Genomic DNA, 14804 nt, shown 5'->3' with positions numbered 1-14804 from the left:
TAATCAATAACTGTGCTCCTGTTGGCTGTTGACTCCCTGGAGGTTCCTGTGTGTGAGGGATGAGGAACCAAACCAACAGAAAACACTCATGAGAATGACAAAAAAGTAACCGAACGTAATTACGCTTTGAGGAAAATCCGTTTGTCCCTGATTCTCTGCGAAATTATGAGCAGATGTTGTCTTGAAGCAAACAGCTGATGAGTTACTTGAGCAATTTTATTCATTCTTTTTTTTTTTGACATTGTTGAGTGAGGAACCATCTGTAACTATCAGAAACATAATTTCCCCCACAGCAAGGCAAGGAAACTCCTCAGACAAAGTGCATTATGTGTCTGAGATGACCAGATTTAAGAAGGAAAGAGCTCTGTAATCACGGAAATTCAGTGTCATTTTTGAGAGGAGAGTGACGTGACAAATGGTGTAATTATTATCAGGCTTCTTGAATGAGATAGGAGTCCTGGAAATGTTCATTCAGAGGAGGAGCTCACCTTCATGAGGTGAAAGCTTAAGGAAAAATGACTCCATTTTAATTTAACAAAGTGCTTACTCGGCAGTATGTCCAGCGAGCACATGGCTATTAACACTGCTAGAAATAAACAACACAAAAATCAGGACTGATTTGGTGACACCCAGAGCTGGTCTGAGGCATAATCAAACTATGCAGCTGCTTATGGAACACTGAGTAACATACATTAATTTAACAATATATATATGTGTATATTAACAATAAAGTAACAATATAGATATACACAAACAGATATATGTGAGACTACACTAAAATTATACAACTAATTTTAGTTTATGAGATACAAATTGAGCACACATATATTTCTGGCTACTATCTTTGTCTGGATTAGGAAGAAGAGTCAACTTGGAGAATGGGTCAAAGTCTTTTTTTATCGTGCACCAAACTAAATGTTTTTTCATCTGAGCGGTTAGACGACTCTTTTTCTGGAAATAACTTCAGAGCAGTGGTAGGGGTTGTTAGCCATGCTAGCAGTGTGGCTCTAGGAATGGCAATGTTGGTCAGTCGGCTGGTCCACCACTTTGCTCCAGACTGAAATTTCTCAGCACCTATTGGATAGGTTTTTATCTTACTTTGTAAATACAGTCATGGTCCCCTGAGAAAGAGTCCTACTGACTTTGATAATCCCGTGATCTTTTAACCATCATGAATTTTCATCTAGTGCAATCATCAGGTTGAAATTTTATTTTGACCAGTTCTTTGGTTTATGACCCAAGAAATGCAGAACTGATAACATTCCCATCAGCCTCAGTTTGTTTTTAGTACTAACTAGCAAATGTTAGCATGCTAACATGTTAATTTATGATAGTAAAACTGCTTATCAGCATGTTAGCATACTGATGTTGGCAGTTAGCTAAGGCAAAATTTCAAAAAAAAAAAAAAAAAAAGGAACACATTTTGTAATCATAAATGAAAAATAATTGGTGATGTTTTGGTGTTGATGTTTTAAAACAACTTTATGGAGTGTCATGGATTGGAAGTTATTGTGTTTATGCAAATTTGGAAGGGGTCTGGTAATTGGGGTTTAAAATCCTGATTAGGGCCCAAAAATGCTCGGGCTGGTCCTACTAAGAGGAGATCCATCTATTCAGTTCTTTCGACGGGTTAAGTAGCACGACAGTTTGCAAAATTCTGCTAATTTAGGTGTCAAAATCTTCAGCTAAACATCTTTAGGTAAATTCTATGACTGAATTTTAAAAACTGTTGCATATTGTATATTCTTACAGAATCATAGTATAAAATGAACAAAATATACAGTAAATTAATGATTTTTGTACAGATTTCTGTGCAAGGATGGATTAAGACTGAACAGGTTTAGATAATAAGCAGAGGAGGGGCTAAGGTCCAGTGGTAGATGATCTCTGTCAATCTCTGTGTCGCATGCAGACAACAAAGGAGATGGCCAAGTGACCCCAAAGGTTGATTTACAATGTGTCAGCAGGAGCGGCAGTGTTTCCCCTCCCCTCCTCCCAACACTGAGGATTTATCGCAGCTCAGAGGCCACGCAGCCTGACTCACCAAGCAGGTCAGATTACAACGTACTGTAGATACCAGGAGACATCTTTAAAGACAAGCCATTTTGGGTGCTTACATTAGTTTCAAATTATCGAAAGAAATACTGCTATTGATACTTAGTGTGGAGAAAAAAAAACAGACATTACACAACATCCATAAAGGTCATTTTGTTTTGTTTTTTACCTCACATACCGTGCGTCTATGAATGCAAGATTATCATTGTGTCGAACGATTTTTTTTTTCACAATTTCATGACGTAAATGTTTAAAAGCAATTTAGCAACTCAAACCTTAAAAACTACAATACTACATTACATGGCTCAAAACCAGCCCATAGTGCTTGACTTCACATAAGAAAAGAATAATCTACAACAAAAAGTGTAATCACAGCACCAAGCACAGTATTCATGGGCAGACCTGTTCTCATTATTACTGATCTCGTAAATCAAAACACAAACACTGGCACAGTTCCCTCTAAGTAAAACAGTGCGAGATAACCTCTGATAGTCACGGTGCGTGGCAACATTAACTTAATAGCCCTTTAGTGATTATTATGTTGCACAATGAGCTTAGGTTAAAACGCAGGCAACAGTTTGACAAGTACAAACTATTGGTGCGTCAGTCAGTATGATGTAATGTGAACATCAAGATGTAGTGTACGTGACCATTGGTGAGGAAGTTAGTAAACTGCATTTTATGAGCCAGATGAGCATAACTGAAATCTCAAGAGTAATTATTCAAAGACAAGATGAAGACCTGTTTTATTCTCTTAGTCACTGAGAGCAATATCGTGTAAGTCTGCCAGTTTGCTTAGAACAAAATGTTTCTGTGTGTTCACGTGATGACCAATCCTCTGGTTTCCCCAGATAGTGTCAGATGGATAGTGACACAGAGGAAGAATTTCATACTTAAAAGACAATAACATTTAAAGATCCACACTTGAGTTGATTAACTCACCCTGCTTAATCCTCATATTAGCTTCAGATGAACTTTAAAATTCATTTTTGCACATAGTGAGGACTGTGGATTTTTTCCCTCCTACACTCGCTCTGGGAAGGCATTTCTTCACAGCCAGTATGGACAAGAGGAATGATTACAGCAACAAATAACCCCTTCATCGTACATATGGACGTGTGAGTATTGCTTGAAAACAGAATTAAGAAATTCAGACCCCAATGACATTTTCACGAAATTTCTCAATACTTAAAATGCCTCAAAATCGTGTTTCAGGCATATCTGAAACATTATTTTAAACCGAAGGCGCCTTCAGCAGTTAAGCTCACGAAAATTTTAAGCATTTAAAATACTTACACTGTAAAACCATGATACAACTGAGACCCCTTATATCATGCAAAATTTTTTTTCAGATGACATAAAAATTTATAGTAGCAATTGATGTAACGTTTTTCACAAAGATAAAAAAAAAAAGGTTAACATACACCCGTACAGTCGCATTGCAGTCATATTTGTGGCCATTTTTTGTGCCGATATTTTTCATTGATGCCGCTAGGTGGCAAGCTACGTAGCCACGTGGGAAGACGACATCCCCATTCTAAATCCCGCACGTTTGTTGATTGTTTCTCCAACTGGGGAAAACAGCCGTCAAAGGGCAAAACATTTGCATTATCTGAATTTTTAAACAAATCTGAGATGAAGCAGTGATTAAGGAGTCTGGCACCAGGCTAAAAAAAATCCCCTACCCATCATAAGTGCATTAGTTGATACAAAAACAGTCCTCAACAAGTTCAAAATCCAAATGTTTGATCCCCAGCTGAAAAAGTAATTGGACCTCAATATCTCAGCTTTGTACTGGATACTGACTACTGCTCCTGCCTTTAAAAAGCACATCATCGTTCTGGCTCTTTTAAAATTGTTTGACCAGAGCTATTAATCCCCAGAACTTGCGTAGAGAAGGCCAGTGGAAAAATCAGTTGGAGAACTGAAGAACCTAAAGTCTTGGTCTCTCTGCAACCGCATTGTACGCTGAAATGGTTCAGTCGAGTTGCCCAATGGCCAAAAATAACCTCTGAGAGTTGAAACAAGATAATAATTTCTTTTTGTCTCCCCAAAACAACATCTCCTGCCAAAACATGCATGTAATAAAATTGGGGAATTCTACAGTGGCTTTATTTTGCATTACTTGAATTTGTGTCTGTGTTTGTTTAACCAGGCTGCTGTTTATAACATGTGCTGTAGGATGGTTTACTGATTTAAAGGATATGTTCTTTTTATGTTCTTTGGTCCTATTTTCATTGCTTTGTTCATCTGGTAGCTGTCCTTCATCGGGAGATGGAGTACGCCCAGTTGTTATGGAATTGTAGATGTTTTAAATTCCCAATTCCCATTTTATTTTATCTTTTATTTATCCATTTTACTACTTATCCATGTTGCCATAAATTTGGTGATGAAGCCCTTTTATGAATGAAGAAAGCCACAAAAAAAGCCACTAAATGGACTTCCAGGTGATATTGTTTTGTCAACTGCTGTGTCCAAGGTCAAGAATGAACTTTGAAGTTTAATATTTAAGCCAACATGGATGAGAAGACCTTAAAGTGTTCAGTAAGGATACTCACTCTGCTGATTAAGACCATGTGATATGACTGAAAGCTCGAGAACAGCTACTGAGTGGATGCACAACACTAAACGTATGGGACAGGACACATAAGAGGCCTCACAAGACATCACCTATAGTCATTCAGAGATAAAGCAGTGAATACACATTCTACTGTGTGGATGTAGTTTTGCGATGTTTTATCTTTTCATATTCAATTTACACTGATCTTTGTTCAAACTGGATTTGAAATGTAAAAGCTTTCTTCTCTCCCTCCAAAGTACTCTTGCCATGCAGTGTCTTTTAAAAGAAAACACACGCTCTCCTGTCTGCGACGATTCAACAAACATGTAAATGAATCTTGATTGTGAGGAGAAGATGACTTCCTGCTCGCCATTCAGACCGTACACAGAGTGGTCTGGAGAAAATCCTATTCACACCTGGCTCAAACGCTCCACTGTTCGGGCCACAATGGAAGCCTTTATTTCCTCCGTGTGACATTGAGCGTTAAAGGTCAGTAAAGTTCAGGAAGCAGATGATTTTTATTTGAAAATCCATAAATTCTGAAAATGAATGCCCTTGTGTTTATTTGTGCTTAACTCCACTCTCAAACCCAGAGGCCTGATTCTGCATGCCAGCTGCCAACCTATTAGCACCCCACAGAAACCCTAGCAGTGCTGCCACGGGCCGGCTGTTTGTTTGACTTTGTCATTATTGAATTGAGACACACAGACTTGGTGGATGGGAGGTGAGAATGGGCATTGAATCGTTTTGAAGGGTGCACTTGTTAAATCTCTGGCCATCTTGGATGATGTTTAGACTGGGAAGGAGTTCCAAACTTTTGACTCCGGTCTTGGACAATCTGCTAGTGGTTGAGATCTGTGTTGCTGAAATACTGAACAGTCTGAAGCCAAGCTTTGCATTCTTTCTGGACCTCATTGCTGACTTGCAAATTCACTTAATGGGGAGAGCTTGAATAAATATGGAAAAGGACAGAAGCATTTGGGCTTTAAGGACACTGAAATGTGCAAGAATACATAAACGGCCATCAAGTTTGCATGACTGAATAGGGCTGTCATTTAATTGGTCGGTTGACCCAACATATTTTATCATTCAGATTTAGTGATGTCTATCCATGCAGATAGTTTTGGTTTTATTTGCATACATAGGTTATGAGATATCTGCCCCTGAGGAAGCCAATACAATGGAGGTGAATAGAAATCCAGTAAAGATAACTGAAGCAATGGTCCCAATTATTCTGGATAATTAGCAGTTTTCCCTGGAAATACTTTCTACCAAAGAAATATTTCCCATGAAAACCTAATTAACCGACTGAACAATGGAGGCAAACCACACTGGCAGACCAAAAGTGGTCACAGCATCAACTGAGGATGGGTTTAAAAGGCACTGACCAGGAGTCAGGGGGAGAACACCTAGATCAAGGATGACATTTTCATCTGACCAGAGACCATCTTTGAACGGAGACAGGAGTTACACATACGACCACCTGCCATCATGTAAACATGACTGAAGTTTCACTCTAAGATCAGGTGTTGGCACCTGAGCCAGTTAAATTCGTGCGGAAGACTGAAAGTTGCAGTTGAAGAATCAGAAAAGCTAATACACAGACCTTAAAATACACAGATAAACTTATTTTGTTACATCTATGCAATTGTTCACAGTGGGTCTGCACTTCTTTAAAGCTGATTTGACTTGCGAGTGACAGATCAAAACAGGACAAGGGAGCCTATGCCATGCTAGCGGGTTTGGGAGGCTGCACTCAGGCCCTGTTCATACCTGGCATTAACATGCGTCTTGAGTGATCCGATCCAAAGTACACTCTAAGTATGTCAGTTCACACCTGGTATTAGAATGCGACTCCACATGCACCTTGAGATTAGATCCCACCTCCTCACTCCATATGCAAATAAACACAAACGTCAATTCCATTTGCAAAGACCAAATGCACTGTCTTTTTTTAACCGGTGGAAGGGAGCAATGCACTTCCTGTGCCTAGTCTGCCAGAAATTGAAGAAGAAGAAAGAATCAAAACAATAAAGACTGGGTCTATTCTTTGGCGTGTTCCAAACAAACCAAATCACCCAAGATGTTTGGTGTACTAATATATCTCTACGGGCTTTTCAAAATTTACACGATTTGTGCAACTTGTAATTGTTTGCGTATGAGTACGTACATCTGCGTACGCAGAGGACGTCAGTGCGGTCCTCCAGGCCCAGGACACATTTGTATTCTCACTCTTAAAAGAATGTAGCCATATATGGCCCAGACCACCTTCGGAAAGTAGTCTGAGTGATTACATCTCAAATGTGACTTCAATGCGTCTTGGGTGCATTCACACTTGTACTTGGAGCTGTCCACTTGTGAATCAGATCACCCGAGACGCATTGTATTGCCAAGTATGAACAAGGCCTTAGGCACAGTTGTGCTATTCAGTTGAATACTAATGTTAGCATGCTAATATGCTCACAATGAGATGATATAATGTTTGCCATTTTCACCATCTTAGTTTGATGTGTTATAACGTCATCAGTTTTGCTAGAAAGGCTCATCAACCAAAGTATTGGACAAACTGAAAATTTGAACATCACCAAAATTCAAGATCACCAAAGTTATTAAAATTAATTTTGAGGTTGACATGAATATCTGAATCAGATCCAGCCAACAGTTCAATAGTTTTATTGAAAGATATTTCAATAAAAAACCAAAATGACAACCTTATGATGGAACTAGATTAAATGTTAGGGGATCGTCAAAGTCATTAGGATACTTTGTCTGGGAACCATGAATGTGTGTGATGTTGACTTATTTCGCTGTGAAGTAAAGATGTCAACTTGCTGGTGGTGCTGGATGAAAAGTCAGGGGATTGCCAAAGTCAGTAGGTTTTCTGTTAAAGGCTAATAGTTTCAATTGTGGAGATTCCTATAATCCAAGACCTAACTGAAGAGTTGGTCTGAGTAATATTCAGTCAAATCAGGTCAAGTAAGGCTGCGTGGTTGTGTTGGAGTGGGTCTAGTGTCTGTGCATATGTTTGTATCAGCTCTGATTGCGTGGTCTGTCATTCTCATCACAGGAGAAACATGTTTTTTGAGGCAGACGTGTAAACTGTGACATGCAGGAAAAATGCACAGGGTTGCTCAATAGTTGGTGGCACATCAGCGTGCTGCCAGTAAAAGGCACATCATTGTTTAATTTTGAGTAAGTAATTTTCCAATTTTTTGAGTACCACAAAGTAAATTCCATTCACCTCCTTTGTATTGCAGTGGAGGCAGAACTCCCAGAGGCCGTTCTTTCACCCTGCACATAAAACCAAATCTGTGTGCATGGTTAAATACCACAAAGGTTGAGTGATGAAATATTTTTTTTGTTGTGTATGTGTAATTTGGGTGAACTTACCCTTTAAGCACTGTAGGATTACTAGCAAACATGGTGTTTCAGTGTTGAGTTGCTAAGTTGTCTTAAGCTATGTTCGATTTTCCATCATAATAAATGCCACACAGCCGAATCTCTCAGAAAGGCCGAATGGTGTTCCAGGCAGCTGCAAGTGTATGGTTTGGAGCCCTGCACAGGAGGAATCTCTCTTGTAAACTGATATGGCTGCTCAGTCATGACCTCAGCCTCCAAGTATGAATTCTCAGTATGATCTGTCGGTTTAAAAGCCCGGCTTTCCGCGATAACTAAGACTATTTATCATGTGTCTCTGTGGAAAACAACAGAAGCAGTGCTAGATGGATGAAAGGGATGTGCTCTTAAGGTGTCATCATTACTGCCTGTATGTCATGTCAGGTAGCAGATGCATAGTTTAGAATCTCAGATCAGGGTAGTGTCGAACAATTTATCGAACTTCTGAAACTATCAAAGCATGGTTTGGCTGTGTTTCTACCTCACAAGACAGTGTATGCACCACTGATCTTTTATGTGGAACATAGGTCTCATATTTCATTGTTTGAACTCTGTGCATGAACTTCAATAAACCCAAACTCCAAATGTGCCAAATAGTGTTTTTCCCCTTTCAGCAGCAGATGATTTCTGGTCTTGGCCTCTACAGCAATAGATGTAGTAAAGTGTTATCCAGAAGGCCTTTAGGAGCAACGGCCTTATGACCCGGGTGATGTACACAGTGACTCATGTCATGCAGATGGCAGGTGGTCTTGTACAACAAAGCTCTCCGGGCGTCCCCCTGGGGGTGTGACGATGGATAGGGGAGTCTGGTTTCCCCAGGGTCTCAGCTGTGAATGGGTTAAAGTGATAATAGATCCCACTCTGCTTTGTCCATTAGCTTTAAATACTTGTGGCTTGGTGTGATGTATTTGAAGCTGTGTGGAGCCTTTGCATCTGCAGCTTACATGAGAACTCCATGTGTCTGTATTAAAGACTATGACTCAGATGAAGGGGTAGGCGATGGAATTACACCACAACATCTTCAGACTTAGTTTTGCCGGAATGTGAATTGACCCGAGAAGAAAAATCAAGGTATTTAATTTTTAAACCCTTCAACTCAAGTGTCACCGTAAAGCGATCTTGCTTCTAGGCCTTTTTCCCATAAGACATTTTGACATGCCATAGCAGGAAAAACATAGGTGTAAATAACCTAAATCATGACGGCTGAATTCCACGTAGCTGCTTTGGTCTCAGGGTCCTGATATTGTGCTCTGGAATAAAACTGAGCCATTGTTAATGTTATTGGTAAGACCTGTGTTTTTCCTACTGTGACAAGTCAAAACATCTACTGTGTCATTGGCCTACTGCTTTGCAACGCTGCCCTTTTACACAGATCCTTAATACTGGATAGTACTGCCTACTGAATACTGGATTTCAGGCAGATACTTCAGAGAAAAAAAAAAAAAAAACTTCAGTGCTCTCTGGTGGACAATATATGTAATTAAGATACTATTTTAACTAAATTACCTGTTTTGCAACTTGTTACCTCTCAAGTACTGATGTTTGTGCACATGGCCTTTATTGGCCTATATCTATTGGAGAGCCACTGGTGTGATAATTCTGACTGGGGCACAGAGCCATTACAGGGGGTTAAAAAAAAAAAAGTTTAGTGGAGGTTTATTCCATGTCAATCAGAATCATTACACAAGAGATATGATAGCAAGGTTACGATTCAGTTTGTAATTTATTCTACCAAAAACAAACAAAAAAAAAAAAACGACAAGATTCAACAAAACAGGCAATGCTCTTCAAACACTTCAGTCTTAACTGATAGTCTTGCCCCCAAGTTCATTGGTCAAAGTTGGGTGACTGTCCAATATCTGACAGGGTCTAGATGCCCCTTGTTTATTTTGGGGGGGGAGGGGGAAGATTCATTTTTGGCCTCCAAAGTAGAGCATGAGCTACTGAGTTGCATGGATTCTGTACTGAAATGTGTCTTGTCTCAGTATATTGCCCAGCCCTAATGTTCAGGAATACTGTAGCAGCAACAACAGGCAATCAGAAAATGTAGGAGAGAGATTTATAAAAAGGTCGATTTCTTTACTTACCACCACATCTAGTCAGCTTTAGTCAAAGACTGACGTGAGATACTCCTGCATAATTAAACCTGAAATGGCAACTCTATCATGACAGTTAGTACCCTGAATTCACATAATCTCACATGGGGCAGAGAACTGGAGGAGGGGGAACAACTTAAGTCTTACAGCAGCCTCTAGTGGTGAGCAAAAGGCATGACAAGGGAGCAAATGTCTGGTCGAAACCATTTAATAGATGCTTTAAGAACAAGACATTTAAGAATGTAAAACCATTTTAAAAATGTATTGCTGTACATTTAAGACACTCACTGTCACATTTAGAAAATTATACCATGAAAAAGGTCCAGACCTGCGCTCTGGACCTTTCCATGGCTGGCCATTCTGAAAGCATGCAACAAGTTTGATTTCCAACAGCTTGGCAGTAGTTAAGCTAGTAATTTATAAAAATAGATACACCAGGGACTTAAGTTTGTGACTTTGGTCAAGTTAGTGTGGGGCAACATTTGAGTGCAGAAGTGTCAAATATTGTGTTCAAGGATACTCAGGATAGGGGATATTCAGTCTGCCAACAATAAGTAGTGCATTAACAATCCATGCTGTAAAACACACTGAAAATAGTGAATTGGTAGCATTACAGTAGTCATTTGGTGTAACTGTGTCCAATAAGGTGACATGGCTCACTTCACTGAAGAGCAAGTCAGTTCTCTTAATTTGATGACTGAACTGCCTTGTGTTACAACTTTGGAGGGCTAGATTTCAGACTGGAAGCCAGGGACAAGGAATTCAAACTTGTCGCATGCTTTGGCAAATGGTCAGTAAACGTATGTACAATCTCAGTTGGTTAAAACATGCAAGCCACTGACACGGTCCTTAATGTGCTGATCCTTCAGTCACGTTAAAAAAAAAAAAGTTAAGTTACAACTGTACAAAATCAGCACATGGTGCTAAGAAAAAAAAAAAAAAAAGGGCACATTTAGTCATCTCACTGGGTGGGCTGCTTTGCAAGATCCTTCACATATGAAGATTTGAGCTGTGAGATGGTGGCAATTCTCATCTGCTTTGAAGTTGAGTACTTTCCTTTGATGGCCTGCAAAGCAGCAAAGATTCAGAGTCAGAAATATAGCTAAAGTGTCATTGAAATTCTCTGGCCAAGATGTTTAAGGCTCTCCAATTATGTGCCTTGCGGCAGAGTCTACAGAATCACAATTTTTAAAAAAAACCCACAGAGACCATGTAATTTGGTTCCGATCTGGCTGAAAAGTTCAGTGAAATCAAATTAAGATTGTAAGAGTTTTGTTACAACTTACTATGTGCTTAGTCAGCCCGTCATTCACTTTCACAACATTCTTGGCAATGTGTGCCATTACAGGAATCAAACTCTCTGCTGTGTAGTCCATGTAGTGCTGCAGTGTCACATCCTGAGGAGAGATTTCAGAAATGCTGAAAATGTTTTTTTTTTAAATCAAAAATCTAGAGGCAACTTTAGGCTCTAGAGACTAACTGATCAGCCAGGCCAGTATTTGTTTTACAAAAAAAAAAAAAAAAAAATAGTATGTGATTCAAAGAAATACAAAAATGGAGATTCAGAAATGTCTCTGCAATAGTTAGTCAGGACACTGACACGATTTTAACTTCTACCACTTGGTAGATCTTGGCATTTTTATAATAAAAAAGGCAAATATGTACCAGTTCATAAAACTGACATTTCTGGATTGTCTAAAGTCATTTCTATGTGGTCGCAAAATTCCAGTATCATTTGATCGGATGTGTGTAATAAGCCGAGTGCTTGTGTTGACACGAGCAAAATGAAGCCAACACACTCACCCATTCGCCAGCATCCAAGATCTTGAGGGTAAGAGCCAGAGCAGCACTAGCCATCATGGAAGGTGGGAAGTGAACCATCTCATAGTCAACCATGGTGAGCTCCAGGAGGTATTTTGCCAGGGTGTGCTGCTCAGCAGTTACCTGAGGCGAGGCACCAAGATGTTAAAGGGTTGTAAATATCTAAACACTCAATACTGTCACTGAGTTTAGTTTCTGCTGGAGTAAGATGCTGCTACCTCATAAATCTTTGAGGCCCTTCTGAGGAACTGCAGAGGAAGCGGGCGGCCCAGTTGGAACTTGAGGACCCGCAGGATGGTCATCTCCATATCTCTGATCTGGGCAGTGGTGTATGCCCTGTCCGTCACATAGGCAAAGTCTGAGATCTCCGGGGGATACATCTCCTCGTATTTGGAAGCAAGGAACATGGCGGTCACTCCGACCAGCTGCAGCTGCTTCTTGGGGACTGGGTGGTCCTGTTGGAGATGCAATCACATGCAGAAGTTAGAAACAGGTGTAGTCTGTCAATGGAATGCCAGGACTTTGCTATATAGAAGCTGTATTGCATGTAAAGTAGTAGTGAGATTGGCCAGGGTTTAATGCAATCACTAACCTGAAGAAAGCGGTCAATGATTCCCACAGTCATGTACATTGTTTCCTGCAGTAGGCGGAACTTCAAGCTCACTTGCACTAGCCAGTCGATAAGAATGGCTCGCATGTTACCAGTCACCTCCTGACCCTGCAGATAAGTGGGTCTAACATTCTGCTCAGCCTGGGGAGACGAGAAATGATTAAATCCAAAAGTGAAGGAGAGGGAGGAAAAAAATTAAAAAAAAGTCAAATCTGAACAATTTAAGCTGTTGCTTGCCTCAAGCTGTCGGAGGTACTTGTAGATGTCTTTCACATATTCACTGCAGAGCATGGGGTTGTCGTAGTCATCTGCATCCACATCCCTGATAGCACTATGAAGCATGACATCTGAAAATGCTTGACAGAGGTCAGCAGGCTCACAGCCAGAAGTCTCCATTGGTGTGGGGGATGCTGGTTCAGGCAGAACCTTGAACAGTGGAAATCCCAGCATGAGCACAAACAAATAGAAGACCCACACCCAGCAGTCCTTTGTGTTTCAATAGCCAGGTGGCTGCCGGTATGTAACTCACCTGTACCGCAGGCTCGGGTATAACGGGAGCAACATTTTTTGGTTTGGGTTGTTCAATGACTGCTGCTTTTTCAACTTTGGTGGTGACTTTGGTCTTCTTTGTGGCCTCTGTCTTGATGTTCTAAAATGAAATTTGGATTAGCGAAGTCTGAGCTGAAATGTTAATGCCAACTTTGTTTAAACATTTTCCCAGGGAAAGAAAATAATAAAATGAGGATTTGCAGATTTGTCTTCTGTGGAAGTTGGGTCCTAGGCTGAATGCTGGTCAAAATGAGCAGTTTAGAGACATTACCTTGGACTCTGAACATGAGACTCTTCCAGTTTTCTAATCTTTTAGAGACTAAATGTTGAGAATATCAGCAAATGAGTGACAGAATTGTTAGTTGCACACCTACTTAAATACAAGTGCGTGCATTTTAAATGTGGTGACACTGGACTGATGCATTCCCGTTTCGCTAACGCCATTTTGCTCCACTACATTTAGGCCTTCAATGAATACAGCAGCTAGGGCCTTATGAATTTATGGTTCAGCTTGCGAGACATGAAAATCGCACAACATATAACAGGACCTTCTAATAATGTCTCAGCCTGTAAAGCCTATTTAAAAAATAAATGTGTTTGAAATCGTGGCTAGCGTTATAGTGCGCTTGTGTTGTACTACGATTTGAGCCTTTGACTCGAGGCGGAATTCTTTACTTCGTCCCCTCTTCCTTCGCAAATATGGTAAACGCGTGGGATGTTATACTTGATTGACATTTTTACCTTTTTCTGTGCTTCCTTGTTAACTGCGATGTTTCCGATTTCGCCGAGCGCCGCTCGAGGCTTCAGCGAAGGCCCCGTCCCCGAGCAGGCCTTGCCACCGAGGTCAGTCCTGGTAGAAGCCAAGCGGTTCTGCAGAAAAATAATGCAAAAAAGGGATTTTGCATGTGGCAGATGTATAGTGGGATGCTGGGTATTTAGTCGAATTCCTCTTGTTATGGAAAAGTTGCACGAGAGCAGACCCCGACGCGACGCACGAGGGCATTTAACACTAAGTATTTAAAATGAATACATAAATAAAAACATTCAATAAAGCTACGTTTCTTTTAAACGCTTTTCTAGTCATATGTAACGAAACAAGAAACAGGCTCAGAGGACTTACTCTGGTTACTCGGAGAGCCATTTCGAAGTGTGTGTTGCTTCGACCAAGAGACAGAGAATCCAAATGGCTATTGATACGGTGTAGTTTTAAGCGTCAGCGTCTTGGTTTAAATCCTCGCTCGCTTCAAGCTGATTCGCCGTGCCCCGAATTCTCCGAGCATCTGATTGGTCGAGCGCATCTGTTTCAAATGCGTTCCTAGGACAACAGTGGTCACGTGATTTCGATTCTTTTTGGTCATTTCCTTTTCCTGTTAGGTCCTGCTAATGTTTTTTTTAATCACGCTTGATAGTGCTTAAATTCCTTTTTTTCCATGATGAGAACATGTTAACATACTAAAAACAAACTTAATGGGTGTTGGACAGTAAATCACCACTACTTTACATTTTCTGTTTGATTACTTATTCCTCTGCCCACCTGAAACACACACACACACACACACACACACACACACACACACACACATAGATATAAGGCCTTAATGCCCAGTGCTTTCTTATTTTCAATTTTCAGGGGAAAATACGGAAAGCCTATCTGATTTGTGCCAAGACCACAATAGTTTTTACCAAGTAGCAAGCTCATGCGTCGTATGTGAATTAT

General features: G+C 40.3%; 1 protein-coding gene across 1 annotated transcript; it reads right to left on the bottom strand.

The window, feature by feature from the left end:
* Positions 1-10294: 10294 nt before the first annotated feature.
* ccnb1 (cyclin B1) lies at positions 10295-14338 on the bottom strand. The gene is made up of 9 exons (XM_040158323.1): positions 14208-14338; positions 13829-13957; positions 13068-13187; positions 12776-12964; positions 12521-12679; positions 12147-12383; positions 11911-12051; positions 11394-11504; positions 10295-11173 (listed from the first exon to the last, which is right to left on the bottom strand). The coding sequence occupies exons 1-9, from the start codon at positions 14226-14228 to the stop codon at positions 11069-11071; spliced, it is 1212 nt and encodes a 403-aa protein (XP_040014257.1). The 5' UTR covers positions 14229-14338; the 3' UTR covers positions 10295-11068.
* Positions 14339-14804: the final 466 nt, after the last annotated feature.

Source organism: Xiphias gladius, chromosome 20 (genome assembly GCF_016859285.1).
Source record: "Xiphias gladius isolate SHS-SW01 ecotype Sanya breed wild chromosome 20, ASM1685928v1, whole genome shotgun sequence".
NCBI lineage: Eukaryota > Metazoa > Chordata > Actinopteri > Istiophoriformes > Xiphiidae > Xiphias > Xiphias gladius.
Note: the sequence above shows the minus strand (reverse complement) of the source record. Positions and strands in the feature narration are given on the sequence as shown.

Excerpts from the sequence above, each read along its gene's own strand:
- ccnb1 (XM_040158323.1), bottom strand. The coding sequence starts at position 14,228 with ATGGCTCTCCGAGTAACCAGA. Across the intron at positions 11,505-11,910 it reads TCTTGGATGCTGGCGAATGG|GATGTGACACTGCAGCACTA; the intron begins GTGAGTGTGTTG and ends ATCTCTCCTCAG. Across the intron at positions 11,174-11,393 it reads ACGGGCTGACTAAGCACATA|GCCATCAAAGGAAAGTACTC; the intron begins GTAAGTTGTAAC and ends GCTGCTTTGCAG.